This window comes from Rattus norvegicus, chromosome 10 (genome assembly GCF_036323735.1).
Source record: "Rattus norvegicus strain BN/NHsdMcwi chromosome 10, GRCr8, whole genome shotgun sequence".
NCBI classification, from domain to species: domain Eukaryota; kingdom Metazoa; phylum Chordata; class Mammalia; order Rodentia; family Muridae; genus Rattus; species Rattus norvegicus.
Genome location: NC_086028.1, coordinates 84,263,875 through 84,289,979, shown reverse-complemented (window position 1 = coordinate 84,289,979; position 26,105 = coordinate 84,263,875). Strand labels below are relative to the sequence as shown.

The following is a 26,105-nucleotide window of genomic DNA, read 5'->3' as shown; positions in this document are numbered from 1 at the left end:
CTCCTGGCCCCGGGGAAGGTGGCAGAATTGAGACCGCGCCCCCTTCTCCAGTCCCCGCCCCTACCCTGCCTAGGCCCGCCCCAACCCGTCCGCGCGAGGCTTGAACTTGGGCGCTGGTGCTGACCGCGAGGAAAATTCGGACTTGGTTGCTGACAGTCGCAGGAGGGCAAAGGCGAGGGAGAGATCTACCAAAGCAGAGGACTCCTAGCTCTCGATTACCGGGTCTCTTACGAGTATTTCCAATAACTAGGGCAGATCCTTGACCTTGGCACGCCTACCTGTGCACAGGTGAAGCTTCTAAAGACTGCTGAGCTCTTTGCATCTTTCCCACAATTTTATTTGGTTGAGGAGGGCTGGGACGGCGTCTTGGGTAAACTGGCATTGGCACTGGGGGCAGTACCCATAGCCCTTTGCTGATAGGGTATAGAGGGTGGTGCAGGGCCGCCCGGTAAGGCAGGTACTGGCAGGTAGGAAAGAGCCAGGCAGAGGCCAGCAGGTTGTGGCAGGTCTAATTGGGGTGAAAAGAGATAGTAGACTGCAAGAGACGACCAAAGCACAAGGGCATCTTAGCCCAAGTGGCAGCAAAAGGAAGCCAAGACTGAAGAGATGTTTAAGTCCCTAAACTGACAACTGTCGTCACTAAGCAAGTTAAGTCTAGCGTATATAGCCATAGAATTGGAGAAATACTGCCCTTACTCCTAATGGCCACGACAGAGCATTTGGTTCTCAAGGGTACACTGCACTAGGAGGATGGGTCTGTAGAGACACAGTGTGAACACATCACGCTGAGAGAGTGGTACCAGGTTCCAGGTGGGCTGGCGCTCCTTGGGCAAAACCCCACCCCTGTTTACTGTGCATCAGCAAGGCATGGATGGACAGGAATGCTAATAGCTGGGAGTGGTGAAACTGACAGGGTGTGTACTACACTTGTGTTGCTGTCTGTGCAAACGCAGTTCCATGTGTGCTAGAGCATGTGTTCACAGAAATTAAGCTCTGCACACCCATCTGGGGATTTGGAGAGGAAACAATTAAAAAAAAAAGCTCTGATTTTGCTAGGAAGCTAGGTCTGAGTATTGGCTTCCTGGACAGCCTTAATTACACTCAGCCTCTCTTAGGGTAGGAAGTAGGAACTGGCTAGAGTGGCTTAGAGCTTCCCAGGTAACCTTTTAGGAACCAAGTAAGAAGAGGGGAGGGCTTCTCTTTTGCACATGCCACAGTTACCAGATTAAGCCGGTTGCCTTGGTAACCTCCTCTCTGGGCAGGATTTGGGATTGTCGGTTAGAAAGGGTGAAAAATTGGGGAGTGTGAAGGATGTGGGAGCTGGAAATAAAAGGGACTGAGAGACTTCTAGAAACTAAAAGCTTGGGGAACAGGACTCCAGACCCTTCTAGTTACAGGAAGTGGAGTCACTATATTCAGACCTTGGGTCTGAAGCAAAGGAAGGATTAAGTTGTGGGTCTCCTCCAATAGCAGTGGCTTCTGCTCTGGCTACACACTGAGACCACAGGGGAGCTTTTCAGAATTGCTGAGCCCAGGGTCACACCCTAGATCAATCGTGGGATCCTCTGTGGCAGGCCCAAGGTCTCTGTTAGTTTAGAAAGCTCCCCAGGTGATTCAAACAGCCAGTGTTGAAAATCACTGCTCTAGATCAACTGCAGCTGTAAAATGACTCGGGAATTGCAAATCCTTGATGTTTTTAGTCACCTACAGGTAGGTCAGTGGACTGACCCACAGGGGGGAAACTGATAGGGCATCTACATTACCATGAGAAAAACTAAGAGAAAGGTAGGGTGGTATCCAATTACTTAACTGTGGAAATGGAGGCCAACAGGGCTACCTAAGGCAGTAATCTGCCCCTTAAACCCCCATTATCTCTGCCCACTGAGAAGCAGGCTGGGAGGGCAGAGAACCTGAGGGCTTTGTTGAGCTTGAGTTTCTTCTTGCTGAGCTGGTTGCCAGGGTAACAGAGAGAGCAATGGGATCTAACACAGGACTGGGGAAGAGGCAGGGGTGAGAAGGCACCCCAACATTCCTTTTTCCTGCCAGTAACCTACCCACAAGGTTGTTTTGATATTCTTTACATGACCAGGGAGACTGGAGCTATAGTTACCCATCACCTTGGGGGACAGAGGAAAGATGTCCGAACTTGTGGGCATCCCCTTACCACCAAGGTAAAGCTTTGTGGAACAAAGAACAAATGTTTCCAGCCCCACAATACCCACTGGTTATCCACAGAGTGGCCTTTGTAGAATTGTAAACTTCCACCCAAGAAGCTGGGAATTACTCTGTGTCTGTTCCAGACTCTCAAATGAAAGGCAGCATGGACCAGTTGGACCTTGCTTTCCTTGCGCTACCAGTTCTAAGGCTTGTAGCGTCCTCCAGATGGCGGGCCTTGATATTTTAGTGCAGTCTTTACTTTCCAATAAAAGACAGCTGTCTACAGCTGGGTATCGTGGTGCAGTGACACAGGGTCTCCAATAAAAGACAGCTGTCTACAGCTGGGCATCGTGGTGCACAGTGACTCAGGGTCTCCAATAAAAGACAGCTGTCCTACCTGTTCTTCCAGAGGTCCTGAGTTCAATTCTCAGCAACCACATGGTGGCTCACAACCATCCACATTGAGATCTGATGCCCTCTTCTGGCCTGCAGGCCTACATGTAGGCAGAAAGCTGTCTGATGTATACATAATAAATAAATATTAAAAAAAAAAAAAAAGAAAATTTAAAAGACAGCTGTCTACAGCTGGGCATCGTGGTGCACAGTGACACAGGGTCTCCAATAAAAGACAGCTATCTACAGCTGGGCATCGTGGTACACAGTGACACAGGGTCTCCAATAAAAGATAGCTATCGGGGTTGGGGATTTAGCTCAGTGGTAGAGCGCTTGCCTAGCAAGCGCAAGGCCCTGGGTTCGGTCCCCAGCTCCGAAAAAAAGAAAAAAAAAAAAAAAAAAGATAGCTATCTACAGCTGGGCATCGTGGTACACAGTGACACAGGGTCTCAAAAAACCCCAACAAATATAAATATCTAAAACAAACAAGTCAGAAACTGTTATGTGGCAGCCCACACCTGAAATTCTAGCCCCTGGGAAGCTGATCTTCAGCTAAAGGTGAGTTAAGAGGTCAGCCCAAGCTACATGAGCCCTGGTCTGAAAAACAAACAAACAAACAAAGAAAAAAAGGACGAGAAACTGTTGGTTTCAAACTTAGGGCCTTGAGGGGGCTCCTTACCTCTCTGGTCTTCCATTTTACCAGTCTGGCTCAAATTATGACTATAATTCTGTAGTGAAATTGAGTCTTTCTTCCCTCCCAAATCAAGACACACAATAACTGGCTACAGAGTCAGGTCTACAGTCTAAATTTTATTTTCTCCAAGTCACAATGCTGATCACAAATGTGCACCCTTTAAAACAGTAACAGAAAACAACACACAAGGTGAAATCTTTGCAACTAAACACAGTGGAGCAACAGACAACTGTCACAGTGTCTTAGTCTGGGAATCTGGGCCAGCTGCCCACAGGCTTGAGGAGACATCTTCAGGTTTAAGGCAAAGGGAAGCCTATAAAAGGCACAACCACCAGCTACCCCTGGAAGAACCTCTTAGTTATCTCCTCCTTGAGGGTTATCCCCCAACCCCAACACAAGAGTGGTTAGGCCAGCTGCAGGAGGGCAGAATAAAAACAGTGACATTACTAGAGAGAGACAGCCGTCACCTACTCCCTCAGGTGCTGTAGGAACTCTGGCAGGCACAGTGCTGCAGTAACAGACTTCCACAGGGGCACAGGGATGTAATATGGTGCCATGAGAGGGAAAATAGGGACAGCCTTTGCCCACAAGGTGACTTGCTTCCTTAGGTGTAGTTACCTTCAGTTTGCAAGTACAGGAGCAGAATTTGGGGAAAGTACAGTAATAACATCTAAAAACACTTGTAGCAGGAAAGGCATGGAGAAGAACTGCCAAAGACAAGGCAGAAAGACTGCTGGGTAGCATTGTTTCTAGAGATGCATTGGTCCACAACTGGAAAGGGGATGTAGCAGGAGGGCTACAAAGAAAAGAAGCAGGGCCCACTAATTCCACTTACCTCAAAGACAGCCCTGAGGACTTAGCAGTGCATTCCCTTAACAGTGCAGAGGGTCTCACTCCACCCTCCTTTCTCACAAAAGCATCCAGTTTGTTCTTTCTCCCCACAGCAGACTCTGCCTCAGTGGAGGCCTGAAGCCCATTAGAAGAGAGGTACTCTTGAAGGCTCAGATTTATAAAACCTCCACCCCAAACAAGGGCTCCTACTCACCCACTCTGAGCTCTCCTTTACACTGGGATACTGCGTGCAGACAGCTTCCACAGGGTTAGAGGAGTTAAAGAGCAATAAAGACCAATCACATGGAAAAGGCCAGCTATTTTTACACTTGGTCGAAACATTCTCAATTAAGTGGGGGTAAAGGAAGGAATCAAAAAGGAACCCAGAAAGGCTAGAATGAACTAAAATGAACTTGCTTCACGTAAAGTCAGGGTAGAGCAGGGAAAAGGAGAAAAAACTAAAAACATTAACTTAAGAAGGGTAAATCAGGCTTTAAAAAATAAACATTCAAACAAACAAGCAGGAAGAAGCTTCCCCGGGAGCAGAAGACACTTGAATTTCCGGGAAGAAAGTAAAAAACAGGCTTCTGAAGCCTGGGTTGTCCAGTCTCTGCTCCCTAAGTCCAGTCAGCTCAAGTGAGGAGTGGAGGTGGAAGGCAGCCACCTGTTTCTTCTCTCTCCAGCAGACCTATCCTCAGAGAAAGAGGGCCTCAACCTCCGTCTGCTGGCAGGGCCACCCCACACCTCGAAGCCCTCTGAGTAGTAACAGCCAGCTGCATTTCTCTTCTCTCCTGAGTTTCCACCTCTCCTGTTCTATTGAGAGTTAAAAGGAGAAGAACTGTGTGTCAGTTGGACCTATAACTATTTATATAAGGCATCTCAGAGACCCACTTCTAAATAATGTGGTTTATTTGGCGCCAAGGATCAAGTCTAATAAGCCCTTGAACATGCTTCTAAATAATGTGCTTTAATGACCACCAAACAAAACAGCAATAAAAGTATCCCAGAATCAGGTGTGGTGGCCACGCCTGTAATCTGAGTACTTCGGAGGTGAGAGCAGCAAGAAGGAAAGTTTGAGGCTGGCTTGGGCCAGGCTTACCTCCTACACACACACTCCTCAAAGCCCTGTGGCAGCCCCACAGCCATGCTCTTCTAAAATCTTTTTTTTTTTTTTAAAGATTTATTTATTATATATGAGTACATTGTAGCTGTCTTCAGACACACCAGAAGAGGGCATCAGATCTCATTACAGATGGTTGTGAGCCACCAAGTGGTTGCTGGGAATTGAACTCAGGACCTCTGGAAGAGCAGTCAGTGTTCTTAACCGCTGAGCCATCTCTCCAGCCCTCTCTTCTAAAATCTTTACAATTGGCTTTTTCAGCTATAACAAATTTAACTCATTTTTTTTTTCTTTCCTTAATCTAGTTTAGACTGGGCTCCTGTATTTTCATTCTGCAGTTTCCCGAGGAAAAATCTGAAGGTAGAAGAGGCTGCTTGTCAATTCTGCCCAGTGCATTCATAAAACAAGTTCCCTGAGTCGGCATTAATGAGGTGGTTTTATTAAGCACCTAAGTGTGAGCGTCAGTCTTAGACTAAGAGTCGCAGTACATTGGGTACTTACATTCACATGATGTTATACTTAAAATAGTTGAAAACTCTTATTAACTGGAACCTCTGCTTACAACCTGAAACAAATAAAGTTGGAAATTGTTATCATACCACGCCATACAAAATAAAAAAAGGAAGACTTCCATAGAAACACACCCTAAAAGGAAGAGAAAAGAAATTCTCTGGAGAAAGCAAAGCCCATATGTTAGGAGTATGGGAGGGAGCCATACCTCAGATGGAGGGGGCTTGATGGAGACTGGCTGGGGAGTCCTCCGGGGTGGAGAGGGCTTTGGCTGTACCTGCTGCTGGGCAGGGTTATAGTAAGTCACTCCTCCATACACCTGTGATGGAGCCTAGGAACCCACAAGCCAGCAGGAAAAAAAAGTTAAGAATTAACCAAATTATGAAAAACCGAAAATGTTAGCTAACTGCAAAAACAAAAAAGCACATGGGCTGGAGAGATGGCTCAGTGGTTAAGAGCACTGACTGCTCTTCCAGAGGACCTGAGTTCAAATGCCAGCAACCACATGGTGGCTCACAACCATCTGTAATGAGATCTGGTGCCTTCTTGTGTCTGAAGACAGCTACAGTGTACTTATATATAAGAAATAAATCTTTAAAAAAAGGCACTAAAGAATTTTTTTTCTTTTTTTTTTCTTTTATTTTTTTCGGAGCTGGGGACTGAACCCAGGGCCTTGCGCTTGCTAGGAAGAATTTCTATTTTTTAATAATACATTTTCTTTTTTGGGCTGGGGATGGAAATACGTTGTGACTCCCTGTCTCAAAACAACAACAACAAAAACCCCCAAAACCTAAAAACAAAAAAAAACAAAAAAACAAAAAACAAAAAAACCCCCAAGAGCCAGTGGTTCAGCGAGCTAGCCCTTCTACCTTAGATCACAGCCAAGTTCATCCGTAGCTTCATGAAGGAGGCCCCAGGGCTGACTTACTCAAAGTCTCGATTACCCACATTTTGGCACCACCCCAACTCCTGCTGAACTCCCTACAGCTATATTCAGAGTATGAAAAAAATAATTCACAATTAACCAAATTCACAGTGCTGAAACCAGTAGCTTCAAACAGCTCACAGTTAAGGAAGCTGTGCTGAATGGCTTGGTGGCCACTGATGTGGATGTGGGTTTTTTTTTTTTTTCTTTTTTTTTCCGGAGCTGGGGACCGAACCCAGGGCCTTGCGCTTCCTAGGCAAGCGCTCTACCAATGAGCTAAATCCCCAACCCCGTGGATGTGGTTTTTTTTTTTTTTTTTTTTTTTTTTTTTTTAAGATTTATTTATTTATTATATAAGTACACTGTAGCTGTCTTCAGACACACCAGAAGAGGGCATCGGATCTCCCCACAGATGGTTGTGAGCCACCATGTGGTTGCTGGGAATTGAACTCATGACCTCTGGAAGAGCAGTCGGGTGCTCTTAACCACTGAGCCATCTCCCCAGCCCAAAAGGCAACCCTAGGATGTGGTTTTATATCAGAGAGATCACAGGCAAACCTGGCATTGCTGGTTATGATGTTTGAAGACCAAACTTTAACTTTTGATTTTATTTGTGTTCTTATTTGAGTGTTCTTGGACTATGTGCAATGAGACTACAATGTGAATAAAACTACAGCTGTCCAATAGCAGTGTTTTCTCTGTCAAACACTACACAGTCAGTTTTCCCTGACTGTAAAAGCAAGCAAACAAACAAACAAACAAACAAAAAAGAAGAAAAAGAAAACAAGCTGAGCAAATCTCAAAGAGCAAGAAAACAGAGAGCAGCACTCCTCCATGGCCTCTGCATCATCAGCTCCCACCTCCAGGTTCCTGGCCTGACTTCCTTCAATGATCAACAGTGACAGTAGTGTAAGCAAAATAAGCTCTTTCCTCCCCAAGTTGTTCTTGGTCTTGTTTCACAGTAACAGTAATCTTAATGAAGACAGTGTCTCTGTGAGTGGATGTTGGTGCCCTCAGAGGTCACGAAAAGTTATCAGAACCCCTCAAGCTGGAGGTGCTGCCTGTGTGAGCTGCCTGCCGTGGGTGATAGGACTGAACCTGGGTCTTCTGCAAAAGCAGCAAGTGCTCTTAACCACTGAACCATCTTTGCAGTCCCTGATTTCATTCTTTAAAGTAGTGTCCAACTCTATAATCACTTCATTATCTGACAACAGAAAGGTGAACTTAGTCCTGGCATTCTAGATGCCAGATGGTATCCGGACGGGAGTAGGCTATGTTGTCCAGGACACCCCAAAATATAATGCAAGACACCGATCCTTAAAGAAACTGAAGGGAAAGCCAAGCATGGTTTTCCCAAGTACATCAAAGTCAACAGGCTGAGACATACATTGTAGGCCACACAGGGCTACAGGGAGATTCTATCTTAAAACAAAACAAAAAAAACCAAACAGGGTCATGCTTAGTGATACACGCCCTTGATCCCAGCACTCAGGAGGCACAGGCTGGTGGATTCTCTGTGAATGAGGCCAGAATGCCTTGTGACAGTGACACTAGTGTAAGCAAAACAAACTTATATAGCAAGTTCCAGGCCAGTGAGGGCTACAAATAAGATACCCTGTGTCAAAACAAGAACAAAAACCAAGAAACAACTCAGAAAACAAGCAGTGATAGACATTACATAAGCTGTATTTCCAGTTCCTGACCACCAAGGGGCATCCTAGTGCCACAAAGGAGGATCAGAGGCATTGAAATGCTCTGACAAAGTTCTTTTACATTCTATTCTCCCTTACCACAGTCCTGTGTGAATTAAAGGATGCAAACCTAGAAACCTCAGGTATCTTACCTGTGTATTAGGATACAGATGAGGAGGTGGAGGAGGAGGCAGTGCTCCCGGAGCATAAGGGTAACTAGGGTTACCAAAATTCATGACACCCGGAGCAGAAAAGTAGGTGGGAGCAAGCAACTGCTGGGGCGGTGGCTGTCCTGGGGACATGGACACTGGTGGTGGGTAGAGACCCGGATTGGGCAGAGGTGCTGGTGACTGGTGGGGGTGTAAACCTGGGCAAAAAAGGAAAACAAAAACTGTAGTTCTCTCCACTTTTATGTTGAGATGGCTTAACTCGGACCACAAAGCACTGCATGCTAGACGGCACTCCTTAACATGGGGCTTCAAACTGAGTCTGCTTCACAAGCAGCCAGGGCAGTCAGCATCCGACAGCATGGTAGTATTGAAAAGGCAGGGTTTGTAGAGTCCTAACACAAATCCTTGCTACTATACACAAGAGGAGTGCAAGCTTACCTGGGTGAGGAAGGTGCATTTCTGGCTGTACAATCATGCCCTGTGGGGGCAGTGGGGCAGGGCTGTCACCATGGGTATAGATTGGTCCCTGGAACTGCACTGTAAGATATATCAAGATTCTTATAAACCCTGACCCTTCATACCACAACAGCAACTCTTTCTGTCCTGCAGACTTTTAAGTTCTAAGATTTTCATATGAAGAAAATAGCAACTAGACAATGTGGGATGACCACTGCGAAGTCAGAGGGGAAATGAAAGTTTGGAAGACTTGGCACTTAATTCTCTTTAGAGTTAAGAAAGGACTCACGTGGATCATAGTAATGTCCCTCCATGATACTGATATGCACAGGAGGAGCAGGGGGCTCTGGCACAGGCCGCTGCCGCTGGGAAGAGTAACGCTTAGCTCGACCACTCTGCACACCCTGAAATAGAGAGGTCTGATTAAGAGTCAGAGAGGTGATTCTCATATCAACTCCTACCTGCTTTATGCTGTACTACTTAGTACATGACAGTATTTAATAAGTATTTATAAAATGAACTGGAAAATTGATGAAAAACACCAGCATCTGAACCTAAATGCTCTACACTTCCAAGGTCCAAATTAAAACAAAACAAAACCCCATGAATAATCTGAAAAACTGCTGTCAAGAACTTACATTGGCTGGCATGGCAGCCTAATCCTGTAATCTCAGAACATGGGAATCAAAAGCAGGAGAACTATGAGTGTGAGGCTAACCTGAGCTATACAGTTCCAGGCCAGTCTGTGGTAAGGGATAAGGGGACATCTCTAACAATAAAGAGATTATTTGGCTTTAACAGAGAACAAACGTGGCATCTGAATGAGGATGACCCAGCTCTGAATACTAGGTCCTCAGTTAGCAGAACTGTTTGGGAAAGATTGGCAGGTATGTCACTCGGGTGGGCATTGTGATTTCAAAAGACTGGGCTGTTCTAGGTGTGCTGTCTCTGCCTCCTACTTTTGGATCAAGATGTAAACTCTCAGATATAACCACTGCCATGTCTTTGCTCTGTCATCATGGCCTCTAAACCCCAGAACCGAAAGCCCAACTAAGTGCCTTCTTCTAAAGCTGCTTTGGTCATGGTGTTGTCGTATTAACTAGGGTTGTGCACATCTTTAGTGCTTGCAGTTGGGAGGCAGAGACAGACAGATCTTTCCCAGTCCAAGGCTGCCTAGTTTACATAGGACGCTCCAGGCCAGCCAGAGCTGAACAGTGAGACTCTATATCCCAACACTTTTTAAAACAGTATTGGAGTCAATCAGGGTATAAGTATTCTCTACCACCAAGGGTACAGCCCCAGCCTTCCTCCTCCCCACTTCTGTACCATTTCTTCCATCCGGTTAAACTGAGGTGGAGGTCCTGCTCCCATATGGATGTGGTTAGGCATACCTGCAACATACCAAAAAGTCACTGGTTGAGAACAGAGAAATGTGAATAGGATTTAAAGGTACCATCAGGAAATAACAAGTACTCCCATCCTTTAAAACTGTCTGTTTTACTTGTTATTCTCTGTGTGGTCTTCGTTGTCCTGGAACTCAATCTGTAGACCAGGCTGGCCTCAAAGTCAAGTTCTAGGAGATCTAATGCCCACACATGTAATGTACACAGGTCTACTTAGGTACGTGTGCATACACATATGGACACAAAATAAATGTTTTAAACTAATTGCTGTTAATGCTAACATTTGAAAATTACCTAACATCTTTATTACAGCAATAAAGCCCTTGAAAAAAAGACTAGTAAATAAACTCAAATTCCAGTTTTTCCTACTAAATAAGGTATTTCCCTATATAGAAACCTTGGGAGACTGTAGCATATTATTACATACTATAAAATGTTGACCCAAATGTTTCCTAATAACACTAGATATGGAAAGGAGATTATATTCTCTCTGGATAAAAATTACTTAGAATTAAGACATGGCTAAGTGGTTGAGTACTCTTAAGAGCTCTTGCAAAGGACCAGGTTTGATTCCCAGTACCTATGTGATGGTGATGGCTTACAGCCATCAGTAACTCTAGTTCTATGGAATTCTATCCCCTCTTCTGGCCTAAGAGAGCACTAGACATATATGTAGTGCACAAATATACATGTAGGCAAAAATATTCATATACATAAAGTAAATAAATCCCCTAAAATAAACAAATTTATTTATGTGTATGAGTATCTGTGTATGTGCTTAAGGAGGTCAGAGAGGTGTTGTGATGATTTGTATATGCTTGGCCCAGGGAGTGGCACTATTGGAATGTGTGGCCCTGTTGGAGTAGGTGTGTCACTGTGGGTGTGGGCTATAAGACCCTCATCCTATCTCCCTGGAAGTCGGTGTTCCACTAGCAGCCTCCAGATGAAGATGTAGAACTCTCAGCTCCTCCTGCAGCATGCCTGCCTGGATGCTGCCATGTTCCTGCCTTGATGATACTGGACTCAATCTCTGAACCTGTGAGCCAGCCCTGATTAAGTGCTGTCCTTATGAGAGTTGCCTTGGTCATGGTGTCTGTTCACAGCAGTAAAACCCTAACTAAGACAGGTGTTGACTCCGTAAAGCTGGAGTTCCAGGCAGTTATGAGCTGCCTGATGTGGGTGTGAGGAATTGAACTTGAGTTGTTTGAAAGAATATGGGGTTTTAATCAATGAGCCATTTCTCTAGATCTCAAGCAAATAAATCTTAAAAAAAAAAAATAATTGGTTTTAGTTTAACAAATGTTTTATAGACAGTATAAAACCCAATATATCAATATAAAACCAAATATATCAGTAAAGTATCAGTATGAAAAGTATACTTCTCTGTCCAGAGATCAACTCTAGGGCCAATAGTTTACACTAATTTTTGATGCTCAAAAATCACCCGCACCAGCCCAGAGACTCCTGATCTGGAACTGACCTGGAAGTCTCTTTTCTGACAACTAGCTTTCATGGTACCAGCAAGCGCCACACAAGCTTCTAGGAAAGAAGCAAGCAGCAATACCCAGCTAAGGCACCTGTGAACCACAAGAGTGACCAGCACGGCACAGATAGACCAATGGTGCCGTTCTCTAACTGGACATAAGACCTGCTCAATAAGAGGGAAATCTAGCCAACTACTCAAGGTAGTAGGGTCATGGATCTTGGAGGAGAATCTACAAGCACCATTTTACTAAACCAGCATAATCCCTAACTACATTCTACATATTGGTCCTTATATCACAGATCAATCAATCAACCACCAATCAAGGAAACTTGGCTTTGCAATAGGTGAAGACCATTACAGAAAACCAAAACACAACCAATCGAAATGCAGTTTTGGAACTCAGTCCCAGCAGATACGCCCAGAAAACAAGTTCTACCCATAAGGCTCTGAGGAAGAGGAGGTGGAAGGATTTTAAGAGCTACAGATCAGGGAGTTTGCTGAGAGACTATGTTTCCTAGTACCATCAGAAACTACACCCCTAAATTCTCCCAAACATGAGCTGAACAAGAACAACCACAGACTTGCCAAAGTGGAGACTGAAAAGCCTACTGGGCCTTAACCCTACACAAAGACCTACAAACAACGAAGGGTTGCTGAGAGCAGAAGACAGTCTTCCTCTAGGAAGAGTATACCAATGGTTATCCAGTACACCAAGAGTGTCAGTTCTAAAAAACATACACACAAGCAACATTATACAGACTGAGTGAGGTGAATAATTATGTCTTTAGGAATACACACACACACACACACACACACACACACACACAACAATTAATGAAGCAGTTAATGAAAAGCCATGAATTTCAAAGAAAGCAAGAAGAGTAGAGTACATGCAAGGGTTTGGAAGGAAGAAAGGGAATGGAAAAACGATGTAACTGTAATCCCAAAACCAAAAGAAATAATAATTAAAATAAGGTCACCTGTACCAAAGTAGAGTGGCAAAATTCCCAGTGCTTACGAAGATTTCCAATCCTTAAGTCTGACCTAGAGGGCTGGAGAGATGGCTCAGGGGTGAGGAGCACTGGTTGCTCTTCCAGACCTGGGTTTAATTTCCAGCAGCCACATGGGACCTCAAACATCTATAATTCTATTTTCAAGGGTTCTGATGTCTTCTTCTGGCCTCTATGGGTACTGTACACACATGTTGCACAGACATAGGGGCAGGAAAAACACCTACTACATACATAAAATTAAAATTTCAGGCTGGAGAGATGACTCAGGGGTTAAGAGCACTGGCTGTTCCTCCAGAGGTCCTGAGTTCAAATCCCAGAACCCATATGGCAGCCCTTAAGGTCTTGAGACCTTCAGAGACATGCATGTAGGCAAAACATGAATGCACATGAAATAAAAATAAATTATAAAAATAAAAATTTTCAAAAAAGGGGGCTTTCAAAAATGAAATGGTATCTGCTAGCTACATGTGTTTTGCTTTCATTTTGTTTGTTTTCCCAAGACAGGGTTTCTCTGTGTAGCCTTGGTTATCCTGGAACTCACTCTGTAGACCAACCTGGCCTTGAATACAGAGATCTACTTGCCTCTGCTTCCCTGGTGCTGGGATTAAAGGTATGTGGCACTACCACAATACATGTGTTTATAAAATTAATTAAAAGTTAAATTTTTCCTTCTAGCCACATTTCAAAACATACCAAAAAGCACCAGTATACATAGTTCCAGTTAAGAAGTCTGTCTCTAGAAGGATATTAGAAAGGATTTCCTTTAGAACAAAATATCCAGATTCAAAATCAAATACATTTCTGCCTTCTCACATTTAGCCACTGGTCAAGACAGCCTGAAGATGCCCTTTTCTATTATTTTTGTACAGAGAAGAGGAAATTCATCCAATACTAGGGAGCTAAGTATTGACAGCAGTGTGCAGAAGCAGCCGGACAGGCTTGGGGAACACAAAAACTGCTCTGAAGACAAGCAGACAAACCTACAGATCTACCCTGTTTGTCCTGTTAAAGAGTAAGGGGCCATCTGTCACACACTGCATTCCTGCGAGGTTAAGTCCCAGTGACATAGTAAGATCTAGTTCCCAGCCTGGAATGCCTACCTCGAAGTTCCCGTGGCTGCAGGAATGAAGGCTGTCCTGGACTCCAATTTTGTTCTGCTATATTTAGCTGTGCCACATCTTGCTCAAGTCCACCTGTGGTAGAATCCACTGGAGCCTCCCAGTTCCCAGTCTTAGCAGCTGGAGGAGTAGATTCTGGGACCGTGGCTGCTGAAGTGAGCCCTTCAGATGGAGGAGGAACCTCTTCAGCTGCTTTGACTGCATCCCCAACTTTGGTCCGGGTCCTTCTTGCCCGGGAATAGGATTTCTTCTCAATAGGTCTGTCAGGAGCTGGCGGTGTGATGTCAGGTACAGCAGCTGGTGTCTCTGAGGCCACCTCTTCTTTCTCAGGACTTCCAAGCAATGGAGCATCTGGTTCTGGAGATGGATCCCTCATAGGAGTCTGCTCCAGACGCCGTGACCGGTAATTAGCTTCATGCTTAAGAGTCTCACCAGACCGGCCACCATGCTGCCCACCAACCTCCACAGGCCTAAAACTAGTACGACCTTCCTTGAAGCCCCCAGATCGAGAATAATTCCTGGATGTAGACATGCGGCCAGTACCTGCTGCATTCCTGTTAATAAATGTCCTAGGTGGTAGGTTGCCCCCAGGACCCTGGTGGCGATGGGATTTGCTTGATCGGTCACCAATCCAGTTTGGATCTCTTTGTGGGGGACTTCCAAATCTGAAACAGTAAAATTATTAAGAAAAACAAACAAAAAGAGACATCCACAAATAAATAACAACAACAAAGCAGTCAGGAAGACTATGCATATCCCATAGTCAGTCACTTAAAAGATTAGGAAGGCTCCCAAATTTTCTTACCGAGGTTTCCGGATTCTTCGGGGTTTGATGTCATCAGGATTATGAGCAGACCGAATGTCATAGCCATAAAGTGCAATTAGCTCCTGTCGAGATTTTGGAGCCTGTTCATCCTCACGGAACTTATCATGCTCCCAGCGACCCTCATCTTTCCATAGTTTTCGCTGCCGTCCCTTGGGTCTGGACCAAACCAAGTAGAGGTGTCTTGAGACAATTATCTCTCTACTAAAATGTGGCCTATAAAAGTTTCCTATCTCAGGAGGCACAGATTAAAGTGATAGAGGTTTAATGACCAAGGCTCTGAGGACATCTGCTCTAAATCTGGATCCTAGCTAATTTACCATCAATAGTCACCAAATCTTTCCTTTTTTAAAGATAGGGTCTCACCATGTACCTCTGGCTGGCCTGGAAACTGTTGTATGTAGACTAGACTGGCCTGGAACTCACCTCTCTGAGATTCCTCCTGCCTCTTCATCCTGAAAGCTGATTGGGCTGCACACTACCACATCTACCTCTTTTTGCTGTGACTCCGGAGTGTGTGGAGGCATGCCTGGCACCTAGCTACTGGGCTAGCACTGTGAGCTGCACTTCCCCATCAGTAATACCCATCTTAAAACGTTCTGGGGGGTTGGAGAGATGGCTCAGCGGTTAAGAGCACCCGACTGCTCTTCCAGAGGTCTTGAGTTCAATTCCCAGCAACCACATGGTGGCTCACAACCATCTGTAAAGAGATCTGATGCCCTCTTCTGGTGTATCTGAAGATAGCTACGGTGTACTTATACATAATAAATTAATAAATCTTAAAAAAAAAAAAAAAACGTTCTGAATAGGAAAGGAGGCAGTGCAGGCAAAGAAGTCAGCAAAGCATCTGACATACAGAAAGCACTAAGCATAGCAGTCAGCAGCAGGAAAGCAAAAAATGGCTGTTACCGGACTTCCTCTTCCTGAGTCTGTCCTCGAAGATCATGCTCAAAGAAGAGCCCTTTCCTGGGAATATACGCTGGGTTTTTCCGATCTTCATCATCATCCAAATGCTTAGGGCCTTTTTTACCCACTTTGTTCTCCACAGGCTCTGTGCTCTCCTGGAAGATAAGGGCCTCCTTACTCTTTGAAGAAGTTGAGAGGCCCTGTGCCAGCCCCCAAGGGGAGGGCTGTGCTGTGTACTGACCTGTCCATCCCCACTTTGCCTCTCCCCCGTCACGGTGCCTTTAGATTCCGGCTTTTCTTCTCCCTTCTCTTTTGCAGAGGAATCAGCAGCATCATTAGCTTCTGATTTCAGCTCTACCTTGGAATTCTCCTCTTCACTGTATTCTTCTTCACCCTGAAAAGGTGTCCTTGTTAATTAGAGATAAGATCTGAATAGTACATTTTTATTTTCCACTATTCTGAGAAACATTTCCTGACAGACTTCACTACAATGTTAGAATTAGAAACAAACGCAGCAAGTATGGTGGCTCATGCTTATAACTCTAGCTCTTGGGAGGTAGAGACAAGACTGGTGTAGAAGGTTATTTTTCAGCTACAGATTAAGTGAGACCAGTCTGTGCTATAGGAGACCCTGCCATAAAAACAAGACATGGGCTGAGGAGATAGCTTGATAAATTGCTTGCCACAAAAGCATGAAGACCTAGACCTAGCAGCTAGATACAAAGCCAGGCATGGTGGTACACACGTGCAATCCTAGAGCTCGAGAGGCTCAGAGGGATTCTTGGGTCTTGTTGGCTAACTGAGGCGCCTCTGGTTCTCATGAGACCCTACCTCAAGAAACAAAGTGGAGAGCTCCTAAGGAATGATACCAGAGCTTGTCTTCTGGCCTCTACACAAACTAAACACAAAATATAAAACCATTACAAAGGCGAGGGTTATTATCTCTGTGTAGAATATCTGCCTAGTAAGGCAAGGCAGAGTTATATTTAACCCTGAGCCAATACTCCTACCCAAACTTAGAGAGAACAGGGAACTACAGAACTACCCCCAACACACACACACACACACACACACACACACACACACACACACACGCGCGCGCGCGCGCAATTGTTTTCAAAAATGCGGGGCTGGAGAGATGGCTCAGCGGTTAAGAGCACCGACTGCTCTTCCAAAGGTCCTGAGTTCAATTCCCAGCAACCACATGGTGGCTCTCAACCATCTGTAAAGAGATCCGATGCCCTCTTCTGGTGTATCTGAAGACAGCTACAGTGTACTTATATATAATAAATGAATAAATCTTAAAAAAAAAAAAACTTTGAAAAAAAAAATGCCTTACAGTAGAAATTACCAATCTTCCTGAGTATGTGGCTTCAGTGAGGTGGCACACATCTATAATTCCAGCCAATCAGGAAGCTGAGACAAGAAGATTCAGAGTTCAATGCTAACCTGGGTTTCACATTCTTCAACTTAAGAAAAAAACCAAAAACAAAACAAAACAAAACAAAACAAAAAATACTACACAGAGGTCCTTTGAATCTAGGATCTTAAACTCTCAGGATTTTTCTAACCAGACTGAAAAAACCAAAGACAAAAGTTTTCCATGGCTTGTGTGAAGGTCATAGGACAATTTGGGAGTTGATTTTCTCCTTGGACACGTGGGTTCTAGAAACTAAACCCAGTCTTCATGGCAAGTACTCTTATCCACCGAGTCACCTCGAAAGACCCACAACCCTTCTTTTGGAGCTAGGGTTGAACCTAGGGTATATTTATTTCCCCATAGTCCTAGCCCCATGACTTACTCACCCCCACCCCTAATGTGCAGATCAGGCTCAGGGTCTCAAATAGGCAAGACAAGCACTAACCACTGAGTTATCTGTACTACAGTCCCAGATTACACAAGTTTGTTGCTGTTTTGGAGACAGAGTCCCACTATGTAGCCCTGGCTTGTTTAAATTTGTTCTGTAGACCAGGGTAGCCTACAGCACATAGAGATCTGCCTGCCTCTGCCTCCCAGTGTTAGAATCAAAGGCGTGTACCACCACCCCAGGTTCCAAGACTGTATTTTTATGTTACGAGTACTGAATTTCCTATAGCACGAATTCCTAGAGAAAACACTATGCACAGTAACCATAAAATTATAAGATTTTTATCTGGAAAATCTTAAAAGAACAACCTGCTGTAGAAACAAAAACAGCCAATGTATGAATACTCTCTCCCTTTCCCTCTTACTATCACTCTCCCCACCCCCCTTTCCTTAGAGAAGGTCTTGCCGTGTAGTCCTGGTTGTCCTGGAACTTGCTATTCAGTCCAGGCTAGCTTCAAACCTGCCTCTGCCTCCTGGTGCTGGCATTAAATATATGAGTCACCACATTTGGCTTTTTTCCTTTTCTTTAACAGATCAAGTTTGAATGATCCAGTTCCTGACAAAGAATATTAGATCTCTCCACTAAAAAAAAAAAAAAGAAAAAAAGAAAAGAAAAAATGTATCATTAGGACACTAAAATGAAACAAGAAATGAAGGTATGGCTAGTTCCACCCAGGAAAAGTGATGGTTTTTAACAGGGTCATATCTTCTCCCCATTCTCTCCAGATTTGGTGCTAAGGAGACAGAACAATAGATTACGTAGGGAGGTTTAAAGAGCTCTAAGAGAAAGGGTTGAAGGGAAGGTGGTTTAGCCGCCAGTCATGTGTTCCTTCTACCACCCGTTAGCTGTGTGCACACTGGGGTCTCTTGTTCTCTGACCGGCACCTAACCTAAACCTGACTGCCCTCTCACTTCAGGTTCAGGCTAGTCCCAGGAATCTGGTCAGAGGTAGTCCTGACTGGGTTAGAACCTTTCAGTGTTCTGCACTTTATTCAATGAAGTTAAGCTTGCCTGAGTGACCTAGACAAACAAGACAATAACCCCTCTTCCCATTCTTTCCATTTCTGTTTACATCCCAACTACTCTCATCTGGATGCTTTGTCTTCAGAGTGTCTAGAGTTGAGGATTCTCAGAAAAGCAATAGAGAACTCAAGAAGCTTCTCTATCCACATCTTAACAAGCACCTTGGACTCTTTCCATCCTCTGCAGTTACACTGCTTCCCTGTTCCAGAGGAGAGGACAGTAACCATTCAGAACTTTCCTGGAGGGGTTGGGGATTTAGCTCAGTGGTAGAGCGCTTGCCTAGCAAGCGCAAGGCCATGGGTTCAGTCCCCAGCTCCGGGGAAAAAAAAAGAAAGAAAGAAAAAAAAAAAGAACATTCCTGGAACCCAGGGTATATGGAGCAGACAATATAAAAGTGTGCTTGCTGAATATACATGATGCTACTTCACTATGCTCTTCTACTCACATGCTCTCTGAATTTCAACTTCAAAAGAAAATGGTTTTTATTCTATACATCTATGTGCATACCTGAATATATTTTAATGCACCACATGTATGCAAGAGACCTGTGGCTTTGAGAAGGCATAAAATCCCCTGGAACTGGAGTTACAGGTGGCCCTGAGCTGCCATGAGGGTGGGGTGCTGGGAACAGAACCAGGGTCCTCTATAAGAACAGTAATTGTTTGTTCTTTGGTCTTTTCATGGCAGTTTCTCTGTGTAGCCCTGGCTGTTTGGAACTAGCTCTGTAGATCAGGTTGGCCTGGAACTCAAGAAATCTGCCTGCTGCTGCATCCTGAGTACTGGGATTAAAGGCATATACCTGGCTGTAGGGAGTGGGTTTTTTTTTTTTTAAAGATTTATATTTTTTTATTTATTTATGTATAGGAATACACTGTAGTTGTCTTCAGACACACCACTGCAGATGGCTATGAGCCATCATGTGGTTGCTGGGAATTGAACTCAGGACCTCTGGAAGAGCAGTCAGCGCTCTTAACTGTTGAGCCATCTTTCTAGCCATATAGTGAGTGTTTTTAACCTTTTAACTACTGAGTTTCTCACCCAGCCCTCTGCCTCCCCCACTTCCCCCTTCTCTCTCAGCAGGGTCTAACTGTATAGCTGAGGCTGACTATGAATCCAAGAGGTGGATTTACAGACATGCTACGTTATCTAGGTAATTTAAAGATTTAAAAATACTTTTGGGGCTGGAGAGATAGCTCAGTGGTTAAAAGCACTGACTGCTCTTCCAGAGATCCTGAGTTCGAATCCCAGGAACCATATAGTGGCTCACAACCATTTGTAATAAGATCCCGATGCCCTCTTCTGGTGTGTCTGAGGTCAGCCACAGTGTACTTATATGTAATAAATAAATCTTTAAAAAAATATCTTTGACTGTTCGAGTGACGTTTTCATACACTGTGTGAAGATGTGTCTGTCCTTTCTTGCCTGCCCAAGGCAACTTCTGATTGGTTAAAATAGAAAGCCTATGACCCATATAGCAAAAAAAAAACAGAATAAATTGTAAGACGTGACATGTGGCAGAGAGAAGAACTCAGGGGAAAAGGGGGAGGGAGTTTGCCACCTAGACTCAAAGGGAGTTGGATATATGAAACTGAAGAGAGGTAACATTCAAATGGCAGGACTTAGATTAGTATAAATGGATTAAGTTACCAGCTAGCGAGGAACAAGCATAGCTTAAGGTCTAGGCATTAACGCATAAATAAGTCTCCATGTCATTCATTATTTGGGAACTGGGGCGAGTACAAAAAGGTCTAACTGTTACAAATAGCATTATTAATGAGGAAACTTTGTTTTATACAGCATTCTCTTTAGGCTCTGATAGAATATCAATGAGGAAGTTTGTGCATTCCTATTGAGAAACTAATTTTGCTGGGTATAATGATGCACACCTTTGATCACAGTTTAGGGAGGCAGAAGCAGGCACACATGTGAATCTGAAGCCAATCATGTTTATACATAGTGAGCTCCAGGCCAGCCAAGACTATAAAGTAATCCAAATCTTACACACAAACACAAAGAAATAAACGTATTTTTGTTTACTGGGCAAAAGAGAACAGTGTAGTGTTGAAGAGACTCCAAAACAGACTCAAAGCCTGTTATATGTCCCTACCCACCCACAATAATAAATGTCAAAGATACGTGTGCAAGTTTCTGGAGGCTAGAAAAGGGTGTGAGAGCCCCTGGAGCTAAAGTTACAGGTGGTTATGAGATTCCCAAAAGGGGATGCTAGGAACTGAGAACCAAAATCAGGTTCTCTGGAAGAGCAGCATAATAAAGTATATTTTCTTCAACAGGTATGATTAACTCACAGCCAGACAAAATGCTCTAATCTATCTACTCAAGTCAGTGCCCACAAATCTCTGAGAAAGTCATGGACATGGAGGTATAAACATGAAGTCTGGCTCCACCTGCAACTTTTTGCAAGGAGACTTATATTACTTATAAGACTTATATTCCTATATACTACTCAGACAGAGCCTAGGTGGAGAGAACCAAAGTTCAGATCACAGTTCCTAGCATCCACTTTGGGCGTCGGTGACTTTAACTCCATGTTCCACACCCCTTTCCAGCCTCCAGACACTTCAATACTGGACCAGCTCTACTGCTATTTCTCTTTTTCCAATGTCACCAATCCTGAGTTCACTTTACTTTTCTATAGACTTCAAGTAGTATACAGTGACATATGGTACTTTCTTATTTAGAAACAATAAGCAACTTCTTTTTCAAAAAGAAAAAAGAGAAACAAGTCATAACTCTGGCTAACAATTCCTTATGAACGAGACTCTCTCCCTAACTTCTGTGAGAGTTCACCATCCTTTAGCTCATCTATGTGGTACATTATATTTATTAATTCACCCATGTCACGCCAACCTTGCACCTCTGGGATGAAGTCACTTGGTCATGATGTATACTCTTCATGTGTTCCTGAACTGGGTTTGCTGAGATTTTCTGATTTATATTCATCTGAGAAAATGATCTGTTGTTTTTAATTATGTGTTCACCAGGTTCTGATACCAGGATTATACTGGTTTCACAGACTGAATTTGGCAATGTTTCTTCTCTTTCTACTTATGGAATAACTTAAGAAGGATTGGTGATCTCCCTTAAAAGGTTGAAAGAATTCAGCAGTGAAGCCATGTAGTCATAGGCTTTTGTTTTAGGGGAGATGTGCTCTCTTTGTTTTATACCAACTTGTAATAATCGGAGAAAAGGGAACCCATAAAATTGGTAGGCCCTAAGGCATTTTCTTAATTAGTGGTCAATGGGGGAGGGCCCAGACCATTGTAGGTGGTTCCATCACTGGGCTTGTGGTCCTGGGTTCCATAAGAAAGAAGGTGGGCTAAAAAGATGGTTCAGAGGTTAAGAGCACTTACTGCTCTTCCAGAGTTTCTGAGTTCAGTTCTCAGCAAACATATGGTGGTTTAACCATCTGTAATGCCCTCTTCTGGTGTGTCTGGAGGCAGCTACAGTGTACTCACATAAATAAAATAAATCTTAAAAAAAAAAAAAAAGGGGGGGGGGGTTGGGGATTTAGCTCAGCGGTAGAGCGCTTGCCTAGCAAGCGCAAGGCCCTGAGTTTGGTCCCCAGCTCCGGGAAAAAAAAAAAAAAAAAAAAGAAAGAAAAAAAAAATTAAAAAAAAAAAAGCATCCCTTACACGTGAGGCACTAAGAACGAAAACAAAAAAGATGGTTCACCGGTTAAGAGCACTGGTTGTTCTTCAGAGGTCCTGACTTCAATTTCCAGCATCTACATGGTGGCTCACAACCATCTGTAATGGGATCCGATGCCCTCTTCTAGTGTGTGTGAAGACAGTGACAGTGTACTCATATACATGAAGTAAACAAACAAAAAAACAAACAAATAAATCTTAAAACAACCCCCCCTGAAAACCTGGAATGGAGGCTAAGCAAGCCACGAGGAGCAAGCCTGAGTAGCAGCGCCCCTCATGGCCTCTACATCAGCTCCCACCTCCGGTCGGCCAGGCTTGAGTTCCTGCTTTCCCTTTCCTCAGTGGACTGTGACTGGGGATATGTGAGCAAGATCCCCAAGTTGCTTTTGGTCATGGTGTTTCATGACAGCAATAGTAACCAAAAGATAGAATAGTTTGATTATGGCCAAGAACGCTGCAGTTTGCCTCAATTTGCTGACATCTCCAACACTCTGGGGTCTCCGCTTCAGCTGAGCATCTGAGCGTCACAGTTAAAGCACTGATCTTCCACTGCCTCACTGTATGGAAACCGACCTACACACCGCCTGGCTGCAGCGGCTTTCCTGAACCTTACTTACTACAAGTTTCTGGTGAATCCTTAATCTTGACCAACTCTCCACACACACACACACACACACACACACACACACACACACACACACACACACACACTTTTTTTTCAGGTAAAACATGCATACACATAAAATAAAAAATTTTTGAAGTTTCATTTCCCAGGATGGTCTTGAACTTGAAAGACTCTTCCTGCCCCTGACTCCTAAATGCTAGATTTTGAATAGTGTCCCTGTGCAGAAATGTGCACATGTATAAACATGCATGTGGAACTCAGAGAATCAGATATTCTTCCTTGGGAAAGGTGTCTTTTGTAGTTTCTGAGACAGTCTCTCTGGGGTTTGGAGCTCCCCGGGAAGGCTAGACTGTCAGGCCACCAAGCTCCAGAACTAATCAGAACTCAGTCCTTTCAAGTGTTCAAAATACAGGCGTGGGGAGCTAGTCAAGTGGCTGCCTTCTCAACCTAGACAGTATAAAGTATACTGTCCAATGCCTTGTAAAGGATTTCAGCAGTGTATATTCTGATTCAGAAACTCACTTTCTTAACTGAGAATAAATGAACTAAGTATAACCTGTCGCTTCAAGAGGTGTGGTTTCAGCTTGCTGTCACGAGCAAGGCTGGGATGAAAGACATGCACCACCATCACCCAGCTTATAACAGACTTTTAAAAGCACACATGAAGAATGTACAAGCAGAGAAACAAGTCAGGGAATTTTTGTACCATACAGACAGATGCAGGTTTTTAAAAGACATTTTCTGAGTTACGCCATAAGGAAAAAGAATCTATCACACTCACTTCTGAATCTTCTGCACTTTCATAATCGGAGAGAACAGCTGAAAGGAAAAGACAAATTATGTGATGGTAGAAAAAAAAATAAACGTTTATTACATTTCTGACAGCTCGATTTGGGCCAGGCAAAAATTCTCACTTAATTTGGACGCAGCAACTTTCGAGACAGATAAAATTATAGTTTCTGTTTACAGATGGAGAAAGTTTGTGACCACACTGATGAAAAAGCGTGCTGTCGTCAGGTGGTACACTAAGTCATCGTAGTGTACGCAATCTGTCACCGTCCAAAAAGGAACCAAACAAAACAAGTATGCTCATAATCACTGTGACACAAACGCCACTCCCCGGCACACGCTCAGAAAAACCCCTAACAATCTGAGAGAAATCCAATGTAAGATATACGAGGCCTTGATTTATGTCCAAAAGAATTCACTATAAAGTAAAATCACTCACCATCTCCTTCCATGCCATCTTCACTCTCCTGAGAGGAAGAAAATAGCACAGGTTAGAGCTGTGATTTCCAGACGTGGGGAGCCCACCCGCAAATGAACGTGGGGGGTCAACTGAAGAGTCAACACAAATGGTTGGATAGGAATACGGGGAAAGGTAAAATCTTCAGAAGTCACAGGAAGAATGGCGTTTCTCTACATCCCAGCCCCAGTGTCTGTGTAAACATTGCATGCCCTGAGCTCAGAAACCACCCAGTCCTTCTTCCCCGGGGCTCTGGGTGGATGCAAATTCGCAGCGGGATAACCTTTCCCTCAACCAGGAGGTCCAGCATCCCACAGCACCTACACCCCGCCCCCTGCCGGGTCGCCGCCCGGCAGGCGCTCACTCACACACTCAGACTCCTCTGCGCTCTTGGCGCCCCCGCTCTCCACCCGTCGCAGATGAAGGCCCCCACCGCGGCCGCCGCGCTGAGAAGGCAGCGAGCCACTGCCGCCGCCTCCGGCGCTCCCGCTGCAGCTGCCGCCGCCCCGTGCGGGAGAGCCGCTGTCGGAACCCGAAGCACCAGATTCTTCGTCCTCAGTGTCCTGGGAAGCGCGCTGCCGCCGCCGGTCCGCCATCTTACGGAGAACGGCCACCGCTGGTCAGCTCCTTACGCACCACGCCCGTCGCAGAGGCTGCCGGGAAGCTCGAGAGGAGTCCCAGCGTGCTTCACGTCTAGGGCGGGCCGCCCTTCTTTCTGTGGGGCGGGGCCTGCGCCCTGCGGCACGTTTTCTGGAGAGCGAGATTACGTCTGTCGGTGATGTAAGGAGGCGTGACTTAGCGCTTTACTTCCCCCGGGCGGGCGGAGGGCGCGTGGGGATCGGGCTCTTGCATCCTTTACCGGTTCTTAGCTCGGCCATCTTGGACTTTTCCTTGGGGAGGGTTTCGACCTGTTGTAGCTCCAGTGCGACGTTGGAGCTGTTGCATGATTTTTCGTTTTCCATTTCTCGTTTTCCCTGAACTCTAGATGGAACATTTTGCTGTATTCCTTCGCATGGTAAAAATCACGAACCCAGGTTAAGCCTTTAGTCCTGCCTCAGTTGCCAGCTCTTCACCTCAGTCTAAATTTAGAGCAAAGGAGAAACTGCAGTGGAGACAGAACTTAGTATTGCGGTGTTTCTATGTGTATTCAAATTTTCTTTTCTCCGTGTTTCTCCCCAACCTAGTTATCACATTTTGAGAACTGCAGGTTGGGACGACACTAGTCTTACTGCGCTTTTAAAACTTAGGGCTGGATCATCCTTGACTAGTTGAAAGGCCAGTTTTGGACCGACACTCCCTTCCCCCAAATGTCTAGCGGTATTAATAGAAGCCTGGTGTTTCAAATCCTGGTTCATTACACCACAGAAAATGTTTTGGGTGTGCATTTGTCAGCAATGAGAAAAATCTCAGCACAACTACCTTACAACAACACATAGTTTGTGAGCTAAATTATTCTGGCATATTGTTAATATACATCAAATCGCTGCGTTAACAGGATTCTGAGCTGCTTTCATAGTTAAAGATCTCACTGCTTACGAGATCTCTAAACAGTATGAGACTAGAAGGAATCATAAATGCAGGGACTGATTCAACTGGTGGCAGGTGGTCAAATGGATAACGGAGTTCAGCTCCAAAAACAACTGCCTGAATTCAAAATGGAGGATGCATGATTTAATAAGTGTGAAAGGCATAAGGATCTTATCCATCACAAGCTAAAACGGTGGAGTGAGACTGCCAAGTTGAGTGTCTAAATAAGGAAAAGGATAGTCTGCCACTTTGTCCTTTGTTTGGTCGGAGTCCAGTTTGGGATTTTTTTTTTTTAGAAAGTCTATGACCTCAGGCTAGTCTTTTCACTCAGGATCCACCAGCTTCAGCCTCCCCAGTTGCTAGGATTACAGGTGTGCCCCGCCAGACCCTGCTCTGAGTCCAACTTACTTTTGGTTTTGAGGCAGGTCTCATGGGAGCTAGGCTGACCTTGAA

At 44.5% G+C, this 26,105-nt stretch overlaps 1 protein-coding gene across 2 annotated transcripts; it reads right to left on the bottom strand.

Annotated features, from left to right (window-relative positions):
- Nucleotides 1-3,340: 3,340 nt before the first annotated feature.
- Casc3 (CASC3 exon junction complex subunit) lies at nucleotides 3,341-25,823 on the bottom strand. Of its 2 annotated transcripts, XM_063268487.1 has the most exons (15): nucleotides 24,494-25,823; nucleotides 24,108-24,135; nucleotides 23,661-23,698; nucleotides 15,938-16,090; nucleotides 15,700-15,851; nucleotides 14,773-14,949; nucleotides 14,511-14,632; nucleotides 13,950-14,324; nucleotides 10,274-10,338; nucleotides 9,237-9,351; nucleotides 8,930-9,028; nucleotides 8,474-8,688; nucleotides 5,914-6,036; nucleotides 5,697-5,760; nucleotides 3,341-4,888 (listed from the first exon to the last, which is right to left on the bottom strand). In XM_063268487.1, the coding sequence occupies exons 1-14, from the start codon at nucleotides 24,719-24,721 to the stop codon at nucleotides 5,737-5,739; spliced, it is 1,914 nt and encodes a 637-aa protein (XP_063124557.1). In that variant the 5' UTR covers nucleotides 24,722-25,823; the 3' UTR covers nucleotides 3,341-4,888; nucleotides 5,697-5,736.
- Between the last annotated feature and the right edge of the window lie 282 nt (nucleotides 25,824-26,105).

Coding starts and splice junctions, on each gene's coding strand:
- Casc3 (XM_063268487.1), bottom strand. CDS start 24,721: ATGGCGGACCGGCGGCGGCAGCGCGCTTCCCAGGACACTGAGGACGAA. Junction 14,950..15,699: donor ACTCAGGAAGAGGAAGTCCG/GTAACAGCCATT, acceptor GGTTTGGTCCAG/ACCCAAGGGACGGCAGCGAA. Junction 14,633..14,772: donor CGAAGAATCCGGAAACCTCG/GTAAGAAAATTT, acceptor TTACTGTTTCAG/ATTTGGAAGTCCCCCACAAA.